The sequence below is a fragment of the Vipera berus genome (assembly GCF_964194415.1).
Source record: "Vipera berus genome assembly, chromosome: 5".
Taxonomy (NCBI): Eukaryota; Metazoa; Chordata; class Lepidosauria; order Squamata; family Viperidae; genus Vipera; species Vipera berus.
This window is the reverse complement of record NC_138207.1, coordinates 104,157,562-104,174,962: the sequence shown is the minus strand read 5'-3', so window position 1 is coordinate 104,174,962 and position 17,401 is coordinate 104,157,562. Positions and strand designations below refer to the sequence as shown.

Below are 17,401 nucleotides of genomic sequence, written 5' to 3'. Positions count from 1 at the left end.
TTCTATTCTATTCTATTCTATTCTATTCTATTCTATTCTATTCTATTCTATTCCATTCCATTCCATATCTTCTATTCTATTCTATTCTATTCTATTCTATTCTATTCTATTCTATTCTATTCTATTCTATTCTATTCTATTCTATTCTATTCTATTCTATTCTACTCTACTCTACTCTACTCTACTCTACTCTACTCTACTCTATTCCACTCCATTCTGTATTCTATTTTATTCTATTGTATTCTATTCTGTTCTGTTCCATGTTGTATTCTGTTCTATTCTATTCTATGCCGTTCCATTCCATTCCATTCCATTCCATTCCATGTTCTACTCTACTCTATTCTATTCCATGTTCTGTTCTATTCCATGTTCTATTCTGTTCTATTTCATGCCATTCCATTCCATTCCATTTCACGTTCTACTCTACTCTACTCTAAAGTTCATTCACAGCCTTATAAAACCACAGTTAACTCTGAACCTGTGAAAGCAAACTTGATGAGTAGAATGTGCAAAGTCCTAGTGACAAAACACCCCTTGTGCCAGCCTACCTCTTCCCTTTTGAACTCCACTATGGCGTCTGTTGTGCTGGTCCCATTTGACAGAAAGGGAGGCATGTCGTCTTCATCCAGAATATGTATGAGCAGAGGCACCTCTTTGAACGTCTCCTCTGAGCCTTCCTTCAAGGTGCACTGTGCCAACATCTCGTACTTTTCTCGTTCTTCTCGGTCGAGGGGTTTTGACACTCCTATGGTGGTGGTCTCCTCGTTATAATAAAATGGCAGGTTCTCATCTGGAACACAGTACAAAGAAGAAGAAAAAAACACCCTTATTTTCTCATGAAATCTGGAGCTAGTCGTGACATTGTTCGGTCCTAAAAGTCCATCATACAACTCGCATTCAGACAGGTTGCATATCCTGGTTTATTAGTTCAGGGATTGGGAAATGGGGTTAGATCCTAGTGAATTCTGATTTGGGGTATGAAAAGACTGCAATAGAAATGAGAGTGGAGCTGGAAGGGACCCCGGGTTCAACCCCCCACTCCCTCCGCTCGAGCAGGAGACCCTATACCATTTCAGAAATTCTTTTTAAAAAACTCCAGTGATGGAGCATCCACAACTTCTGGAGAGAAGCAGTTCCCGTAAGTCAACTTAAAAGCTCCAAACGAGCAAGTTATAAAGGTAAAGGTAAAGGTTCCCCCACACATGCGTGCTAGTCGTTTCTGACTCTAGGGGCTGGTGCTCATCTCCGTTTCAAAGCCGAAGAGCCAGCGCTTGTCCGAGGACGTCTCCGTGGTCATGTGGCCGGCATGACTAGACGCCAAAGGCGCACGGAACGCTGTTACCTTCCCACCAGAGTAGTCCCTATTTTTCTACTTGCATTTTTACGTGCTTTCGAAGTGCTAGGTTGGCAGAAGCTGGGACGAGTAACAGGCGCTCACTCTGTTACGCGGCACTCAGGATTCGACCCGCCAAACTGCCGACCTTCTGATCGACAAGCTCAGCATCCTAACCCACTGAGCCACCGCGTCCCTGCTAAGAGCAAGTTATACATGGTGTCAATAAAGGAAAATATTTTTTAGCTCAAAGTTGCAGTGCTTGGTGCTCTCTGAGCTTGGCTGTCTTCTTGCAGACATTTCATTAGCTAACTGGATAACATCATCAGTGCTAGAAGAGAGTAGCATTTATGGAAAAGAGGAAGAAGAGGAGGAGGAGGAGGAGGAGGAGGAGGAGGAGGAGGAGGAGGAGGAGGAGGAGGAGGACAACTGTGGGGTCCTTGGTGCTCTCTGAGGTTGGTTATCTTCTGGCAGACGTTTCATTACCAAACTAGGTAACATCATCAGGTCCTTGATGCTCTCTGAGCTTGGTTGTTTTCATTTCATCGCCAAAACCAGATGCTAATGAATAGCACCAATGACGATATTTTTAGATTAAATACATTCTCAATTATGGTAAATGAAAAATGTTTGGAAATAAATACGTCTTAGCTTATAGGAAATAAAGATTTTAAGTAGCATACTATCTTTTTACTTTATTCTTTTTCTTATTCTCATTCTTTTTTCTCTTTTTAGTTTTATTTATTCCTTAAAAAACGTAAAAGTAAATGGGTTTATATGAAACAAAAAATAGATTTAAATATTTAAATGTAATTAGCTCTGAGAAAATCTTAACCAATAAAAATGTTTAGAACACTGTGGAAAAAAAATGTAAACATAAGAACTGTAAACAGGATATATATGATGAGACAACCAGAATGACGAGATAGAAAAGGAATACTATATTGTTGTGATTACTATTTGCAGAAATATCAGAAAACTTTTATCATTAAATTACCATTTATTAAAACAATAAGAATTGTATTAACTTAAGGTTGGTAAAAGAGAACGCTCTGGGCAAAAAGAGGAAATCATGTAAAGTTATCATGTGGATTACAGATTATAGAATTTAATGGTTAGTGAATGTTTGCTAAATGTAAACCCAGACTGTCTACCGAATACTACAGTGAGTATGTTAAAAATTAATAAAACATTTTTTTTAAAAAAGAATAGCACTTATGATGTTCTCTAATTTAGGTAATGAAATATCTGCAAGAAAACGAACAAGCTCAGAGAGCACCAAGGACCCCTCAGTTATCCATGGAGGAAAGAGACCCAGATGTGGCAATTTCAGCCAGCCACTCTCTCTCAGCCCTAGATTAGAAATCTATTTCCTTAACACACACTAGGCCAGGAGGGTGTATCTTGGTCTATGACTTCAAAGCACGAGCCTACATCCACCAGTGGGTTCATTTAGGCCGGGGGGTAGACAACCCTGGCTCTTTTATGACTCGTGGACTTCAACTCCCAGAATTCCTGAGCCAGCGTGGCTCAGCTTGGAAACCTCTCCCTTTCCCCTCAGTGTGGCTGGCTCAGGAATTCTGGGAGTTGAAGTCCACAAGTCATAAAGCGGCCTAGGCCTAGACCAGGGGCAGGCAACCTTGGCTCTTTTATGACTTGTTGGACTTCAACTCCCAGAATTCCTGAGCCAGCATGGCTCAGCTTGAAAACCTCTCCCTTTCCCCTCAGTGTGGCTGGCTCAGGAATTCTGGGAGTTGAAGTCCATGAGTCATAAAAGAGCCAAGCTTGCCTACCCCTGGTTTAGGCTGTTAGTGGCAGCAGGTTTTTAAAAATCAACTAAACAAAATACAAGAAAATGTTACCGAAAGGGGGGGAAAATCATCATAGTTATAAATAAAGGGGGAAAAGAGATCAGTTTTTAACTACAGCATTCAGCCTTGACTATGCCTCCCCCCCCCAAAAAAACACCATTGATTCATCTTTCCATTACGTTGATAGAGAACCAGTTCCTAAGCAGAGAGAGATTGATCCATGATTATAAGTCCAAGATAATGTGTCCTTTTACTGTAACAAGACAAATGTCTTTGCTACACGCCACTGCTTCAGAAATGCAATGTTCATGAAATGATGCAGTCCAAAGTCAAAGTCTCTAGTGTAGGATTCAACGTTATTGACCCTATTCTTTTTCCCAACGCTACGATATTGTAAAATCCCCAGGAGGCTTTAGACACCATAATCTGGCAGCATAATCAAGAGAGGAAATAATTCCAATAATGAAATATTAATGGGGCTTATGCTACGGATATTAAACCTCCGTCAAGGTCAAGGACCCCATCTTCTATGTGGATTTAAGAATCTTCAGCTCTATTTTGGGGGTCCTTAGGAAAACGTTTTCTCTACTCACCTTACAAGGCAAATCCATGGTTCTCATCAGCACCCCTTGCTGATGGATTTTGAAAAAATAAAAATCCAATTTAAACTTCCTAAATTCTCTTCCGTGCAATCAAGGAGAAACCTCACGGGATCTGGCTATCGGGATTTTGCAAGCTGAGGCAAAAATTCTATGATTTGTCAACACAGGCATCAGAAACGCTTACAAAAGCCAGATGGATTTCAAAGTAAAAAAGGAGTCTGGATCTGTGTCATGCTGGTGCTGAAAGAAAGCGAGGCAGCAAGCAGCAATTTTTCCTCTTGCGTTCGAGAGCCACTTCAGCGCTAAATGTTCTGTTATCTGAGAGATTCAGAACTTATTGCAAGCATTTCAACCTGTTCCCGATTAGCCGAGACCCCACAAAGTTCAAACAGGCCCAGTTAATCTCTTTTTCTACGTATGTGTGCATATTTGTATCCCTTTGATTTGGGTTTCCTAATGAATCATAAAGAACGGTTGCTGGAATTGGGTATGTCTAGTTTAATGAAGAGAAGGACGAGGGGGGACATGATAGCAGTCTTCCAATATCTCAGGGGCTGCCCCAAAGAAGAGGGAGTCAAGCTGTTCTCCAAAGCGCCCGAAGGCAGGAGAAGAAGCAACGGATGGAAACCAATCAAGGAGAGAAGAAGCAACCTAGAACTAAGGAGAAACTTCCTGACAGTTAGAACAATTAACCAGTGGAACAACCTGCCTCCAGAAATGGTGAATGCTCCAACACTGGAAGTTTTTAAGAGACTGGCCAGCCATTTGTCTGAAATGGTATAGGATCTCCTGCCTGAGCAGGGGTTGGACTAGAAGACCTCCAAAGTCCCTTCCAACTCTTGTTATTGTTATTCCATCCCATCCCATCCTATCCCATCCCATCGTACTCTACTCTACTCTACTCTACTCTACTCTACTCTACTCTACTCTACTCTACTCTATTCTCATTCTCCTGAATAAATGGAGGTTCAGCTAAACACCTTGTCTCTCGTTTCAGATTAGTATATTTTGGAATTCAGTGGTGTCTTTACTTATCCATTTGACTACTTAATATTAAGGGATGCCTTTACTAGAGGTACAGTTGAGTTTGTTTTTTTTAAATTTCTAATGCTTTGGTAAAAATGAGATGTATACATTTTAACAGTTGTTTTTCAGTGCCGTTGTAACTAAATGAACTGCTGTAAGTCAAGAATCAGAATCAGAATCAGAAAACAGCTGGAAGGGACCTTGGAGGTCTTCTACTCCAGCCCCCTGCTCAAGCAGGAAACCCTATACCATTTCAGACAAATAGCTATTCCAATCTCTTCTTTAAAAACTCCAGTGATGAAGCACCCACAACTTCTGGTGGCAACTTCTGTTCCTCTGGTTTATTGTCCTCACTGTCAGGAAGTTTCTCCTTAGTTCTAGGTTGCTTCTGTCCTTGATTAGTTTCCATCCATTGCTTCTTGTCCTGCCTTGAGGTGCTTTGGAGAATGATTTGACCCCCTCCTCTTTGTGGCAGCCCCTCAAATACTGGAAGATTGCTATCATGTCCACCCCACAGTCCTTCTTTTCTCTTGACTGCCCATTCCCAAATCCTGCAACCGTTCTTCATACAGGATACAGGACTAGAAGCCTGGCAACGAACATGCTTGGACCCAAAGCACAACAAAACCCATAAAGGCGATTGAGTAAACTGATTGTAAACGAATAGTTTACCCGCTATAAGCTTGTAGGAAACGCTGACATTGTGACACTGGTGTTGCAGGGCAAACGATTGGAGCTGATGGAATATTCCTGGAGGTTTGTTCTCCATGATGTGAAAAGAGAGGTCCATGTCAGGAAAGCAAAGCCGGCTTGACGTCGGAGAACCGCAGGCTGGCATGGTGGCATTGATGACTGAAAGTTTGACCAAAGTCATAGCCGATGAGCCGGGACAGTTTTTGGTTTGGAAAGGTTTGGAAGAGAGGAAAACACGCAGCGCGACTTTCGCCACTTGACTTCCCGAAGCTGTTATAAAAAAGGAGAGGCGGAGAAAAGATTGACAGGGGAACACAAACAGAGTGCTTATCTAACTCATTCTCCAATGGATAATCAATATTAATTATCACTCAGTCGATTTAAGGGACTTCCAAAGCCAACCTGGACAAAAAAACCACCAAGCTAAGACTTTCAAAGGTTTCGGAATTACAAAATAATAATAATAATAATAATAATAATAATAATAATAATAATAATAATAATAATAATAATGATGATGATGATGATGATGATGATGATGATGATGATGATGATGATAATAATAATAATAATAATAATAATAATAATAATAATAATAATAATAATAATAATAATAATAATAATAATAATAATAATAAAAAAATACAGGGGCAAAATGAGCTGAAAAGTCTACAAGGATGATTAAATGTCTATGGAGATTCTCAGTCATCCAGGTCACGCTTGTTCCCAAGGTGCTTTTGCACTGGACTTTCTTGGTCTTTTTCCTTGAAAACTTTTTTTTTTTTTGCTTCTCATCCAAGAAGCTTCTTCAGTTCATGGAGGAGAAGTGAAACGTTTTCAAAGAAGAAAAAGCCAAGCAAATCCGGTTGCCTTTTGGAAAAGCACCTTCGGGACAAGGGTGATTAAACCTTTTGAGATCACAGCCATCACGTGCTTTCCTTTATTTTTTTTTTAATTTTGCAAGCTGCAGATCGTGGATCCAAATTCCAATTCTGTCAGAGCCCATTATCCTGGGTGTGAACCTTTCGGGAAAGAAAGATTCCTCCTCAGCCTGTATCAGCAGCTGGAAACACTTGCCCATCCCTAAATGTCTGTGGAGATTCTCAGCCAACCGGGTCATGGTTGACCCAAAGGTCAAACCTTTTTTCAAGCAGGCAACTTGATTTTCTTGCTTTTCTTTGAAGACGTTTCGCTTCTCATCCAAGAAGCTTCTTCAGCTCTGACTGGATGGTAGGGAATGGAAGGAAAGAGGGGTCAAAGAGGCCATCTAATGCCAAAATTGAACAGCCCTCTCTCAACGAGGGGGGGGGGGAATATGACACCATCTATCTCCAGTCTACAACACAGTCCTTTCAAGAAGACCCCACACCCATTTGCACCACTCAGGGAACCATAAGGACACAGAGAAAGCACAGGTGACTTCAAGGATCTCTAGGAGAAGGCATATGGCCAGCTGTCTGCAAGGAGTATAAATCCTTCCATTCCCCACCGTCCAATCAGAGCTGAAGAAGCTTCTTGGATGAGAAGTGAAACAGCTTCAAAAGAAAAACAAGAAAAGGCCAGTTGCCTCATGAAAAAAGCACCTTCTGGACCTCCCATACCTAATTAATTTCCGAGATTTCTTTCATTCAGAATCCAAATGAAAGCAAAAGAATGCAATATATCAACACTTCATAGGGCATTTTGTCCAGCTAGGCCAGGGGTAGGCAACCTTGGCTCTTTTATGACTGGTGGACTTCAACTCCCAGAATTCCTGAGCCAGCCATGCTGAGGGGAAAGGGAGAGGTTTCCAAGCTGAGCCATGCTGGCTCAGGAATTCTGGAAGTTGAAGTCCATGAGTCATAAAAGAGCCAAGGTTGCCTACCCTGGCCAAGGGTGAGGTTTCCTCCTAGAACAGAGGTAGGCAACCTCGGCTCTTTTATGACTGGTGGACTTCAACTCCCAGAATTCCTGAGCCAGCATGGGGGAACTATGGCCCCCTTGATGACTTGTGAACTTCAACTCCCAGAATTCCTGAGCCAGCATGGCTCAGCTTGGAAACCTCTCCCTTTCCCCTCAGCATGGCTGGCTCAGGAATTCTGGGAGTTGAAGTCCACCAGTCATAAAAGAGCCAAGGTTGCCCACCCATGAGCTAGGCTCACCTTATCATTTTTTTTACTATTTGCAATATGCAGGATGTCTTCATTTATCCTGGCCCTGTCTCCCTGCCATGGCCTTTCCTTTGTGTTATACGGGAAAGAAATAAAACCTAGACTATGCTAATAAATTAAATCAATGGGATGAAACGCAATTAGAACATCAACACACAACCAACACTCAACATGCTCCCAGTGTTCAGCCATGAGCCTGAACATCAGAAACCTGTTCATGCAAACCTGATTTTGCCTCCTAAAGGAACAAGTCGCCTAACTCCTTGCTTGTCTATGGAGATTCCCCATCATCCAGGTCACAGTCCCAAAGGTGCTTTCCCAAAAGGAAATTGGACTATCTTGGGTTCCCCCCCCCTCGAAGATGTTTCGCTTCTTATCCAAGAAGCTTCTTCAGTTCAATATCTATGGAGATTCTCAATCATCCAGCTCATGGTAGTCCCAAAGGTGCTTTTTCAGGAGGCAACTGGACTTCCTCCAAACCACCAGACGGCAGGACGAGAAACAATGGTTGGAAACTGACCAAAGAGAGAAGCAACCTGGAATTAAGGAGAAACCTCCTAACAGTGAGGACAATCAACCAGTGGAATGGCTGGTCTCCAGAGGTTGTAGGTGAACCATCACTGGAGGTTTTTAAGAAGAGACTGGATAATCACTTCTCTGAGATGGTATAGGTTCTCCTACTTGAGTGGGGGGCTGGACTAGAAGACCTCCAAGGTCCCTTCCAGCTCTATTCTATTCCTTGTTTGTCTTTGAAGACGTTTCGCTTCTCCTCCAAGAAGCTTCTTCATCTCTGACTGGATGGTGGGGAAATGGAAGGATTTAGATTCCTTGCAGACGGCTGGTCGTTTGCCTTCTTTTAGAGAGTCGTGGAGGCCACTTGGAGGTTTCCTGTGTCCTGAGGATCACCTGAGTAATGGAAATGTGTGTGGAGACTTCTTGGCTGCAGGATGTCCCCATCATCCAAGTCAGAGCTGAAGAAGCTTCTTGGAATAAGAAGCAAAATGTCTTCAAAGAAAAACACGAGAGTCCAGTTGCCTCCTGACAAAGCACCTTTGGGACATCTTTAGTTCAATTTGAGGAAGCTTCTTGGATGAGACGTGAAATGTTTGCAAAGAAAAAAAAAGCAAGGTAAAAGAAAACAGGATAACCCCACCCCCACGCCTTCCTTCTTCCCACCCATCGGCAAAGAATTCCAGAGACTTACACAGGACAATGAAATCTTCTCTATCCAGACTCTTGTTGAGGTAAAGGAGTCCCGTTGACTCGCCGATCTGAAACCAGAGATTTTTGGACCCGGTCCGAGTGGAATCTGGCAAAAGACAAAAGAACGCTTCCTCCTCCTCCGAATCTTTTAAGGCATGGAGTTGCAGCAAAGGGGTCCCTTCCGGTTGCTCCAGGTAAACGTTTTCATGATATGTCTTCCGGGGAAAGTACAGGCCAAAGGCAACTGGGTAAAGAAAGGGGAAACAAAATAAGAAAAAGGAAAAAAATTGTCTATTTAAGACTCGTGGTGTGAGAGCGGGTCCTTTCAAAAACCGCTTAGGACAACTAGTCCTTGACTTAACAACCACTGGTTAGTGATGGCTGTAAATGACAACGGCACTGAAAAAAAGTGACTTACGATCATTTGGCACACAACCATTGCAACGTCTCCATGGTTACGTGATCAAAATTTGGACACTTGAGAACTGATTCATTTATGATGGTTGCAGTGTCCCGGGGTTAGTAGAGTAGAGTAGAGCAGAGTAGGATAGAGTAGAATAGGATAGAGTAGAGTAGGAACAGAGTAAAGTAGGAATAGACTAGAACAGAACAGAACAGAACAGAATAGAATAGAATAGAATAGAATAGAATAGAATAGAGTGCGTATAGTCAAGGCTATGGTCTTCCCAGTTGCAATGTACAGCAGTGAAAGTTGGACCATAAAAAAGGCTGAGCGCCAAAGAATTGAGGCGTTTGAACTGTGGTGCTGGAGAAGACTCCTGCGAGTCCCTTGGACTGCAAGGCGATCAAACCGGTCAGTCCTAGAGGAGATCAACCCTGACTGCTCTTTAGAAGGCCAGATCCTGAAGAAGGTGAAGGCCTGACTGCTCTTTAGAAGGCCAGATCCTGAAGAAATCCTTTGGCCACCTAATGAGAAGGAAGGACTCACTGGAGAAGAGCCTCATGCTGGGAAAGATGGAGGGCAATAGAAGAAGGGGACGACAGAGAATGAGGTGGCTGGATGGAGTCACTGAAGCAGTAGGCGTGAGCTTAAATGGACTCCAGAAGATGGTAGAGGACAGGAAGGCCTGGAGGAACGTTGTCCATGGGGTCATGATGGGTTGGACACGATTTCGCAGCTAACAACAACAAGTGTATAGTAGAACAATAGAATAGAATAGAACAGAACAGAAGTAGAGTAGAGTAGAGTAGAATGGAGTAGAGTACAGTAGAGTACAGTGGAGTAGAGTACAGTAGGAATAGAGTATGTAGAGTAGAAATAGAATAGAGTAGGAATAGAGTAGAGTAGAGTAGAGCAGACCAGGAGTAGAGTAGAGTAGTGTAGAGTAGAGTAGAGTAGAGTAGGAATAGAGTAGAGTAGAGTAGGAATAGAGTGGAATAGAGTAGAGTAGGAATAGAGTGGAGTGGAGTAGAGTAGGAGCAGAGTATGAATAAATAAATAATATAAACATAAACTTAATGTATATGTATACATACATTTGAGTTAGCAATAATTTCCAATTATTATATAATTGGAAGGAAAAGGAATAAAACTATGTAATTGTGAGGATGCATTTTTCAAAAGCCAGCCAGAATATATGGACAATTCCCTCTTGGTTCTTAAAATGTAAAAACACAGTATTAAAAGTTCAGACTGCCTGGAAGTTTGTGAGAAAATCAACTTGATCAAGACTACAAAATCCACACAGATTTTTCAGTGATCTTGCAAAGTCTTTTAAATTTTACAGAAAGTTGCAAAAGTACAAAGCCTTTGGCTTTCTACTGGAAAAGAGGGTTGAAGAGCTTCAACTACATCATCTTGGAGTTCAAAGTAATACAAAAAGAGAAAGCGGAACACCCAAAATTTCAACAGCTTAGAGAAACATTAGACAGGATCCATGGACAGAAGACATCAAGTCAAGAACAGCAAAGGAGAGCTAGGAAATTTGGAAAAAAAATAAGGTCCTGGAAGATCAACTATACACATCAACATTTGCTCTCTGACAGGATATCCATCCAAGTCACTTCCAGGTTCTTTAAAATGTTCACAATGCTAAATATGAAAAATGAAAAAAAAAAGTTTTTCTAAGAAGAATCACAAGTTATAAATTCAGTCCGTAAATCCCTTAATAAAAGACACAGTAAGCTGAACTGCCAGTAATTTCCAAGTGTTATACTATAACGATGCACAGAAAAGGTCAAAATGCTTCTTGATGAAGTCTATAGTTAATAGTCGGGGGTATCACAGTCTGTCTCTCCGCCTGACTCCTACGGGAGAAGGGCGGTACATAAGTCTAATAAACTAAACTAAACTTTTCTACTTCTCTCCCCGATATTAAAGCACTTTCATTAATTACACCACAATCACAACAAGTCTCCTACAACTTCATTCTCAGCAGGCAATCCTGAACTCCGAGATTCTGTTTCTCAGTTGTCAGAATAAGAGATATGGAAGGGACCTTGGAGGTCATCTAGTCCAACCCCCTGCTCAGGCAGGAAACCCTATCCCATTTCAGACCAATGGCTGTCCAGTCTCTTCTTAAAAACTTCCAGTGTTGGAGCATTCACCGCTTCTGGAGGCAGGTTGTTCCACTGGTGAATTGTTCTAACTGTCAGGAAGTTTCTCCTTAGTTCTAGGTTGCTTCTCTCCTTGGTTAGTTTCCATCCGTTGCTTCTTGTCCTAGCCCTGTACATGAAGATGTCTCTAACTAATTTAGATGGGAGACCACCAGGGAATAACAGAATTGTAAGTGCAAAGTCCAAATATATCCCAGACGAGCTCAAACCAAACTACTTCTGTATCTCACTTCTCTAAGAAAACAGCATGATTATAAGCTGCATTTAGTTTGGGGGCGCTGAGTTCAATTTGAGGGCACCTTTACCTTGAATTAGTAGAAATCTAAAACAAGACAGAATACAAAAAGAGTCGAGTAGGAAGGTAGAGTATCTATTTTCTCTTTGATGTCAATATACAGGTAAAGGTAAAGTTGTCCAGTTATGCCCAACTCTAGGATGCAGTGTTCAGCTCTGTTTCTTGACCAAGGGAGCCAGCGTTGTTCGAAGACACTTGCATGGTCATGTGGCCAGCGTGGCTATACACCAAAGACACATGGAATGGTGTTACTTTCCCAGCGAAGTGGTACCTATTGATCTACTTGCATTTGCATGCTTTCTGTTCTGCCCCAGCCTACTACGTCCTTGTTACTTCACAAGGCAACCCCTAATTTAGCAGTAGACTGGATTAATAAACCCCTTTTATTGAAGTTACAGACCTCGTCCACAAACAAAACAGAGCACAAACCAAAAGGAAATAACTCACTGGTAACATAAACAGACCATCATCTCTTGACACAGAAGTTCTTTGCAAATGGTTGCCTCCAGCAACTAGCCCTGCCCACACGTTCCCTTTTTATTACGCAGCCCCCAAGGTGTAGCTTCTCACTGCTTTCTGCTTCTCCCCTGATGTCACCCCAGTGCCTCCCTCTGATTTACTCGTGTGACCTGTCTACGTTTCTGAGCATCTCTGAGGTCTTCCAGCTGTGCTTCCTTCGAGTCTGACTCCGCCTTCCAGCACAGCTGGCTTTCAGCTTGATCATGAGTGGAGGGGCCAGGTTCTTCCTCACTTTGTAAATCTGGTAACTCATCAGAGCCTTCCTCTGACTTTGATGGCTCCCCAGGCCCCACCTCCTCCTCCTCCTCCTCTGATTCCCCGGACTCAGCTGCCGGGATCACAGGCTGGCACAGAATCACACTTTCGAACTGGTAGGTGAGCTGGAGCTGAGGCAAGGATGGGAGCTCACACCATTCCACCAATGCTTGGGTCTTGAACCCCAGTTACTTGCTGATAAGCTCAGCATCTTTAAACTCTGAGCTCCGCAACACACCCATTGGAGCTGTCTAGATCTCCTGATCTTCCTGCCTCTTGGGACCAGCAAAATCATGAGATTGTGACACTTACGACCTCACTTCCGCCTCAGTCGTTTTAAGTGAGACATCATGTGATCGCAACTTGCAGGATGGCCGCCAGCTTCTCCGTGGACCCTGCTTTGTCAGAAACTAGCTGTGAAATGTTCAGATGGTGATCGTGTGACCTTGGGACACGACAACCCCACCTGGATCTCAATCAGTTAGTACTGAAATTGTTGTCGTCGGCCAGTCGCTCACTTTTTATGACTAGGTGAACCAAGATCTAATTTGCACCCAGATCTCACTCTTTTCTCAAACCCTCCAATATATAAAACTGTAGCCACTTGGCTGATTCTTCCTAGCTTCTACCTGTTTTTATTTACTCCCTCCGTGGGTATTTTTTCCAACACTTGCTTGCTAAGAAACTCAGGGTGGGCTTGAGTTGTAACTTGTAGTTGGTTCACAAACGAGAGTTTGGGCTCTGGGGTTGGGGGTGGGGTGTCTATCAACATACCCCTGGTCTGCAACTCATTAAAATAGCTGCATCCCCTCCTGGGAATATTTCGTATCCATTCATCCAGTGCTAAATGTTGACGTCAAAACAGCATTGTTGTAGCATCTCTTTGTTCTTCCTGACAACTCGTGGAAGGCAGTTCAACTTCTGTTTAGGCCATCTCTCACCTCCCTCCAAGAAGAAGGAGCTGGCATGCGGCACAATGTTGTTGTTACTTAGGCCACGGTGTTGCCTAATTCCAGCAGAGGGGCCAACTCAAGCGAGAGATAATTGATTGATGACACTCCTAAGCCATCCAACGGCCTCCTTTTTTTTTTTCATCCCACACAGTTTGGGCCTCAGAGTTGAATGCCGCTAGGCAGCTTAACAGCCTCCCCTTACCAACCATCTGTTTTTTATATATATTACACAAGAAAAAAAGGGGGCACAGAGCCAGCCTCTGCCGATCAAAAAAAGGGAAAGCAGTGTGTCTCCCCATAAAAGAAGGATTGTTCCCTACGCAGATGCTCAAAATTCGAGGCCTTCGCTCAGCAAAGAGCAAAGGAAAGAATGAGGAGACGTTGATCCAAGTTCTCCTTGATGTGAGGACGGCTGTGGCACTCTTCTGATGCAATGAAACACAATTTCCTGCCAGCGGCACAAACACTGCTGCTAGGACCAGGTTGGGAAGACTGAACTAAACGTATATAAAGTGAACATTTGGGGTAACTATGCAACAAAGGCCTCCGAAGGACACCATTTTAGGGGGAAAGGAACAAAAGTTGCCGCAACTGATGAAAAACGGTCCGTTTTCAGTCAACAGTTAGGCATTGCTACAAACATCAATCGGTCAGAGGAGAGCTGGAAGGGGCCTTGGAGGTCTTCTAATCCAGCCTCTTATACCAGGGGTGGGATTCAAATAATTTAACAACGGGTTTCTGTTTGTCGTCATCGGTGGCGTGCCGCACCTCGTATATTCGTCACTGCAGCATTGTTGTCATCAACGGCGCGACGTGTGTCACACTGATGTCATCACTGGGGCAACGCACCTCATTGACTTAGCATAACCGGTTCGCAGGATAGGACAGAATAGAATTAGAAAGAATGGAATGGAATAGCATAGAATGGAATGGGATGGGATGGGATAGAGTAGAGTAGAGTAGAGTAGAGTATTTATTTTATTTATTTATTTAATCCCATTTATATCCCACCCTTCTCCGAAGACTCAGGGCGGCTTACAATCTAAGAAGCACAAATCAATGTGCTTAGCAGCAGCCTTCATTCTATGTATATGCCTGCTTATTAGGGCTTTCGCCCCCCCCAAGCGGCATTATTACAAAGTCAGCTTATTGCCCCCAACAATCTGGGTCCTCATTTTACCTACCTCGGAAGGATGGAAGGAATAGAATAGAATAGAATAGAATAGAATAGAATAGAATAGAATAGAATAGAATAGAATAGGACAGAGTTGGAAGGGACCTTGGAGGTCTTCTAGTCCAACCCCCTGCTCAAGCAGGAGACCCTGTACCATTTCAGACAAATGTTTGTCCAATCCCTTCTTAAAAGCCTCCAGTGATGGAGCACTCACAACTTCTGTAGGCAAACCATTCTACTGGTTAATTGTTCTCCCTGTCAGGAAGTTTCTCCTTAGTTCTAGGTTGCTTCTCTCCTTGATGAGTTTCCATCTGTTGCTTCTTGTCCTGCCTTCTGGTGCTCTGGAGAATAGCTTGACTCCCTCTTCTTTGTGACAGCCCCTGAGATGTTGGAAGACTGCTATCAAGTCACCCCTGGTCCTTCTCTTCATTAAACATACATACCCAATTCCTGCAACCATTCCTTATATTTTTTTAGCCTCCAGTCCCCTGGTCATCTTTGTCGCTCCTCTCTGCACTCTTTCTAGAGCCATTTACAGTTTGTTTTCAGGTTTAACTTTACAGGGTCATCCTTTAACTTTAAATGGTACTGTAACATATTAAATCAAAGCAGATCTTCATTACACCCACAGACCAGCTTAGATACTATAACTTGCAATTCAGAGCACCCTGGTTTTAATAATAAGCAACATTTCCCTGGTGGGAATAAATCCCATTTTCCACCCTTAGCAACATGCTACATCTTCCTACTAAAAACAGTCATGTTATTAACACAATTACATTTTCCAATGACAATGCCAAAGTCTTTATTGCTTTAACACAGAAGGTCTAACAAAGTTAGCAGGCACCCTTGATGATAAGTCACTAATTTCTGGCAAGGCCTTGGTTTCAGTGATCAATCAAAGTGGCAACATGCAGACTTTTATACAGACTTACCGTTATTAATAGTGATTGGCAGCTGCGCTTGGCTGGAGATATTTCACTGCTTGGTATTTTAGAAGTTTAGCTCAAAATCAGGGAAAGGCACGGATCCTCAATACTCAAATTCATATTGGAACTGGAAGGGACCTTGGAGGTCTTCTAGTCCAACCCCCTGCTAAAGCAGGAGACCCTATACCTGCCTTGCTGGAGCAGAGGGCTAATGCCTCCTTAAGTAACACCAGCTGCCTGCAATTAGTGCAGGTTCGCATCACACCAGGCTCAAGGTTGACTCAGCCTTCCATCCTTCCCAGGTAGGTCAAATGAGGACCCAGATTGTTGGGGGCAATTAAGCTGACTTTGTAATAATGCCGCTTGGGGGGGGGGCGAAAGCCCTAATAAGCAGGCATATACATAGAATGAAGGCTATTGCTAAGCACATGGATTTGTGCTTAAATTGTAAGCCGCCCTGAGTCTTCGGAGAAGGGCGGGATATAAATGGGATTTTAAAAAAAATCAGACAAATATCTGTCCAGTCTCTTCTTAAAAACCTCCAGCAATAGACCATCCACAATGTCTGAAGGCAACTTCTGTTCCACTGGTTAATTGTCCTCACTGTTAGGAAGTTTCTCCTTAATTCCAGGTTGCTTCTCTCTTTGGTCAGTTTCCATCCATTGTTCCTTGTCTAGCCTTCTGGTGCTTTGGAAAATAAATTGACCCCTTCCTCTTCTTTGGGGCAGCCCCTCAAATGCTGGAATAGTGCTATCATGTCACCCCCCTAGTCCTTCTTGTCTCTAGACTGGCCATTCCCAAATCCTGCAGCCGTTCTTCCTACATTTTGGCCTTTAATCATCCTAGCTGCCTTTCTTTGCACTTTTTCCAAAGTCTCAACCTCTTTATTGTAACGTGGGGACCCAAACTGGATGTGGTATTCCAGGTGTGGCTGTCACGGCACGTTTTTCTTTAGTTTGTCCGAAAAGCTCAATTCTCATTGTAGATTTCCTTCTGTTCTGCACCTGTGTTGATAACCTATCTGGTAACCATAGTGAATGTCATGTGGTCTAGCTATGTTATGAGTTAGCTTTGCTGTGTGCGCAAGCGTAAAAAGTTTGTCTAGTTCTTTGTCTTTACTTTTTCCTTTTACTGTCTGATGAGAGAGGATGTAGTCAGTTAGCTCTCTTTGTTTACATATATTTTTCTTTTGTGATTAAAGGTTTTTAATAGAATACGCATCGGGCTTTATTTCCTTCACCCACACGCATTATGCATCGTCTGAAGCACGGTCCATCGCTCTCTGATAGGAAGAATTATTCCTTGAGAGTGGCCTTACTAAGGGGGCTTTATAAAGCGATACTGCGATTTTGATTCTATGCCTCTGTTTACACAAACAAGGATTGGATAGTCCCTAAAGGAAAATAGATTAATTTGTGTTTTCTTCCACTTCTATGGAAAAAAACAGAGCAGCAGAAGGAACAAACAGAAGCTCCATTCTCCAAAATAGCCTCTTGGACGTGGATACGGGATGTGTCTTTTTTCCCCTAACTTTCTTCTCAGATAAGTTGCCAGTGCTTGAAGAACACAACTTATCCCGGCCAAGTCATTTCACCGATGAGAATTTTAGTAACTGGAACACATTTTCCCATAGGAGACATCAACATCAAATATTTCTTTTTCTGCAAGCTCTTTGCCCTCAATCCCCTTTGGCTTTTTGTGTGATTAAAGGTTTACTGTTTGTATTTGTTTTAAAAATGTTTTTTTTTAATTATTTTAACTGTAATATGTTTTCTGAACTGTAAACTCCTCAGAGCCGTTAATCTAAGATGGTTGCTAGAGAAATTGAATAAACAAACATATGAAAATAAAAATAAAAAAGGCAGGCCACTAAGAATGGAG

The 17,401-nt window shown here is 42.6% G+C and overlaps 1 protein-coding gene across 1 annotated transcript in view; it reads right to left on the bottom strand.

The window, feature by feature from the left end:
* RET (ret proto-oncogene) overlaps positions 1-17,401 on the bottom strand; it is a gene marked incomplete at both ends in the record, with an annotated part of 108,077 nt that overhangs the window by 54,314 nt on the left and 36,362 nt on the right. The window contains 3 exons of the mRNA XM_081329728.1: positions 549-790; positions 5,445-5,735; positions 8,820-9,062. Coding sequence (XP_081185854.1) covers positions 549-790; positions 5,445-5,735; positions 8,820-9,062 — 776 coding nt within the window. The remainder of the gene's footprint in view (positions 1-548; positions 791-5,444; positions 5,736-8,819; positions 9,063-17,401) is intronic.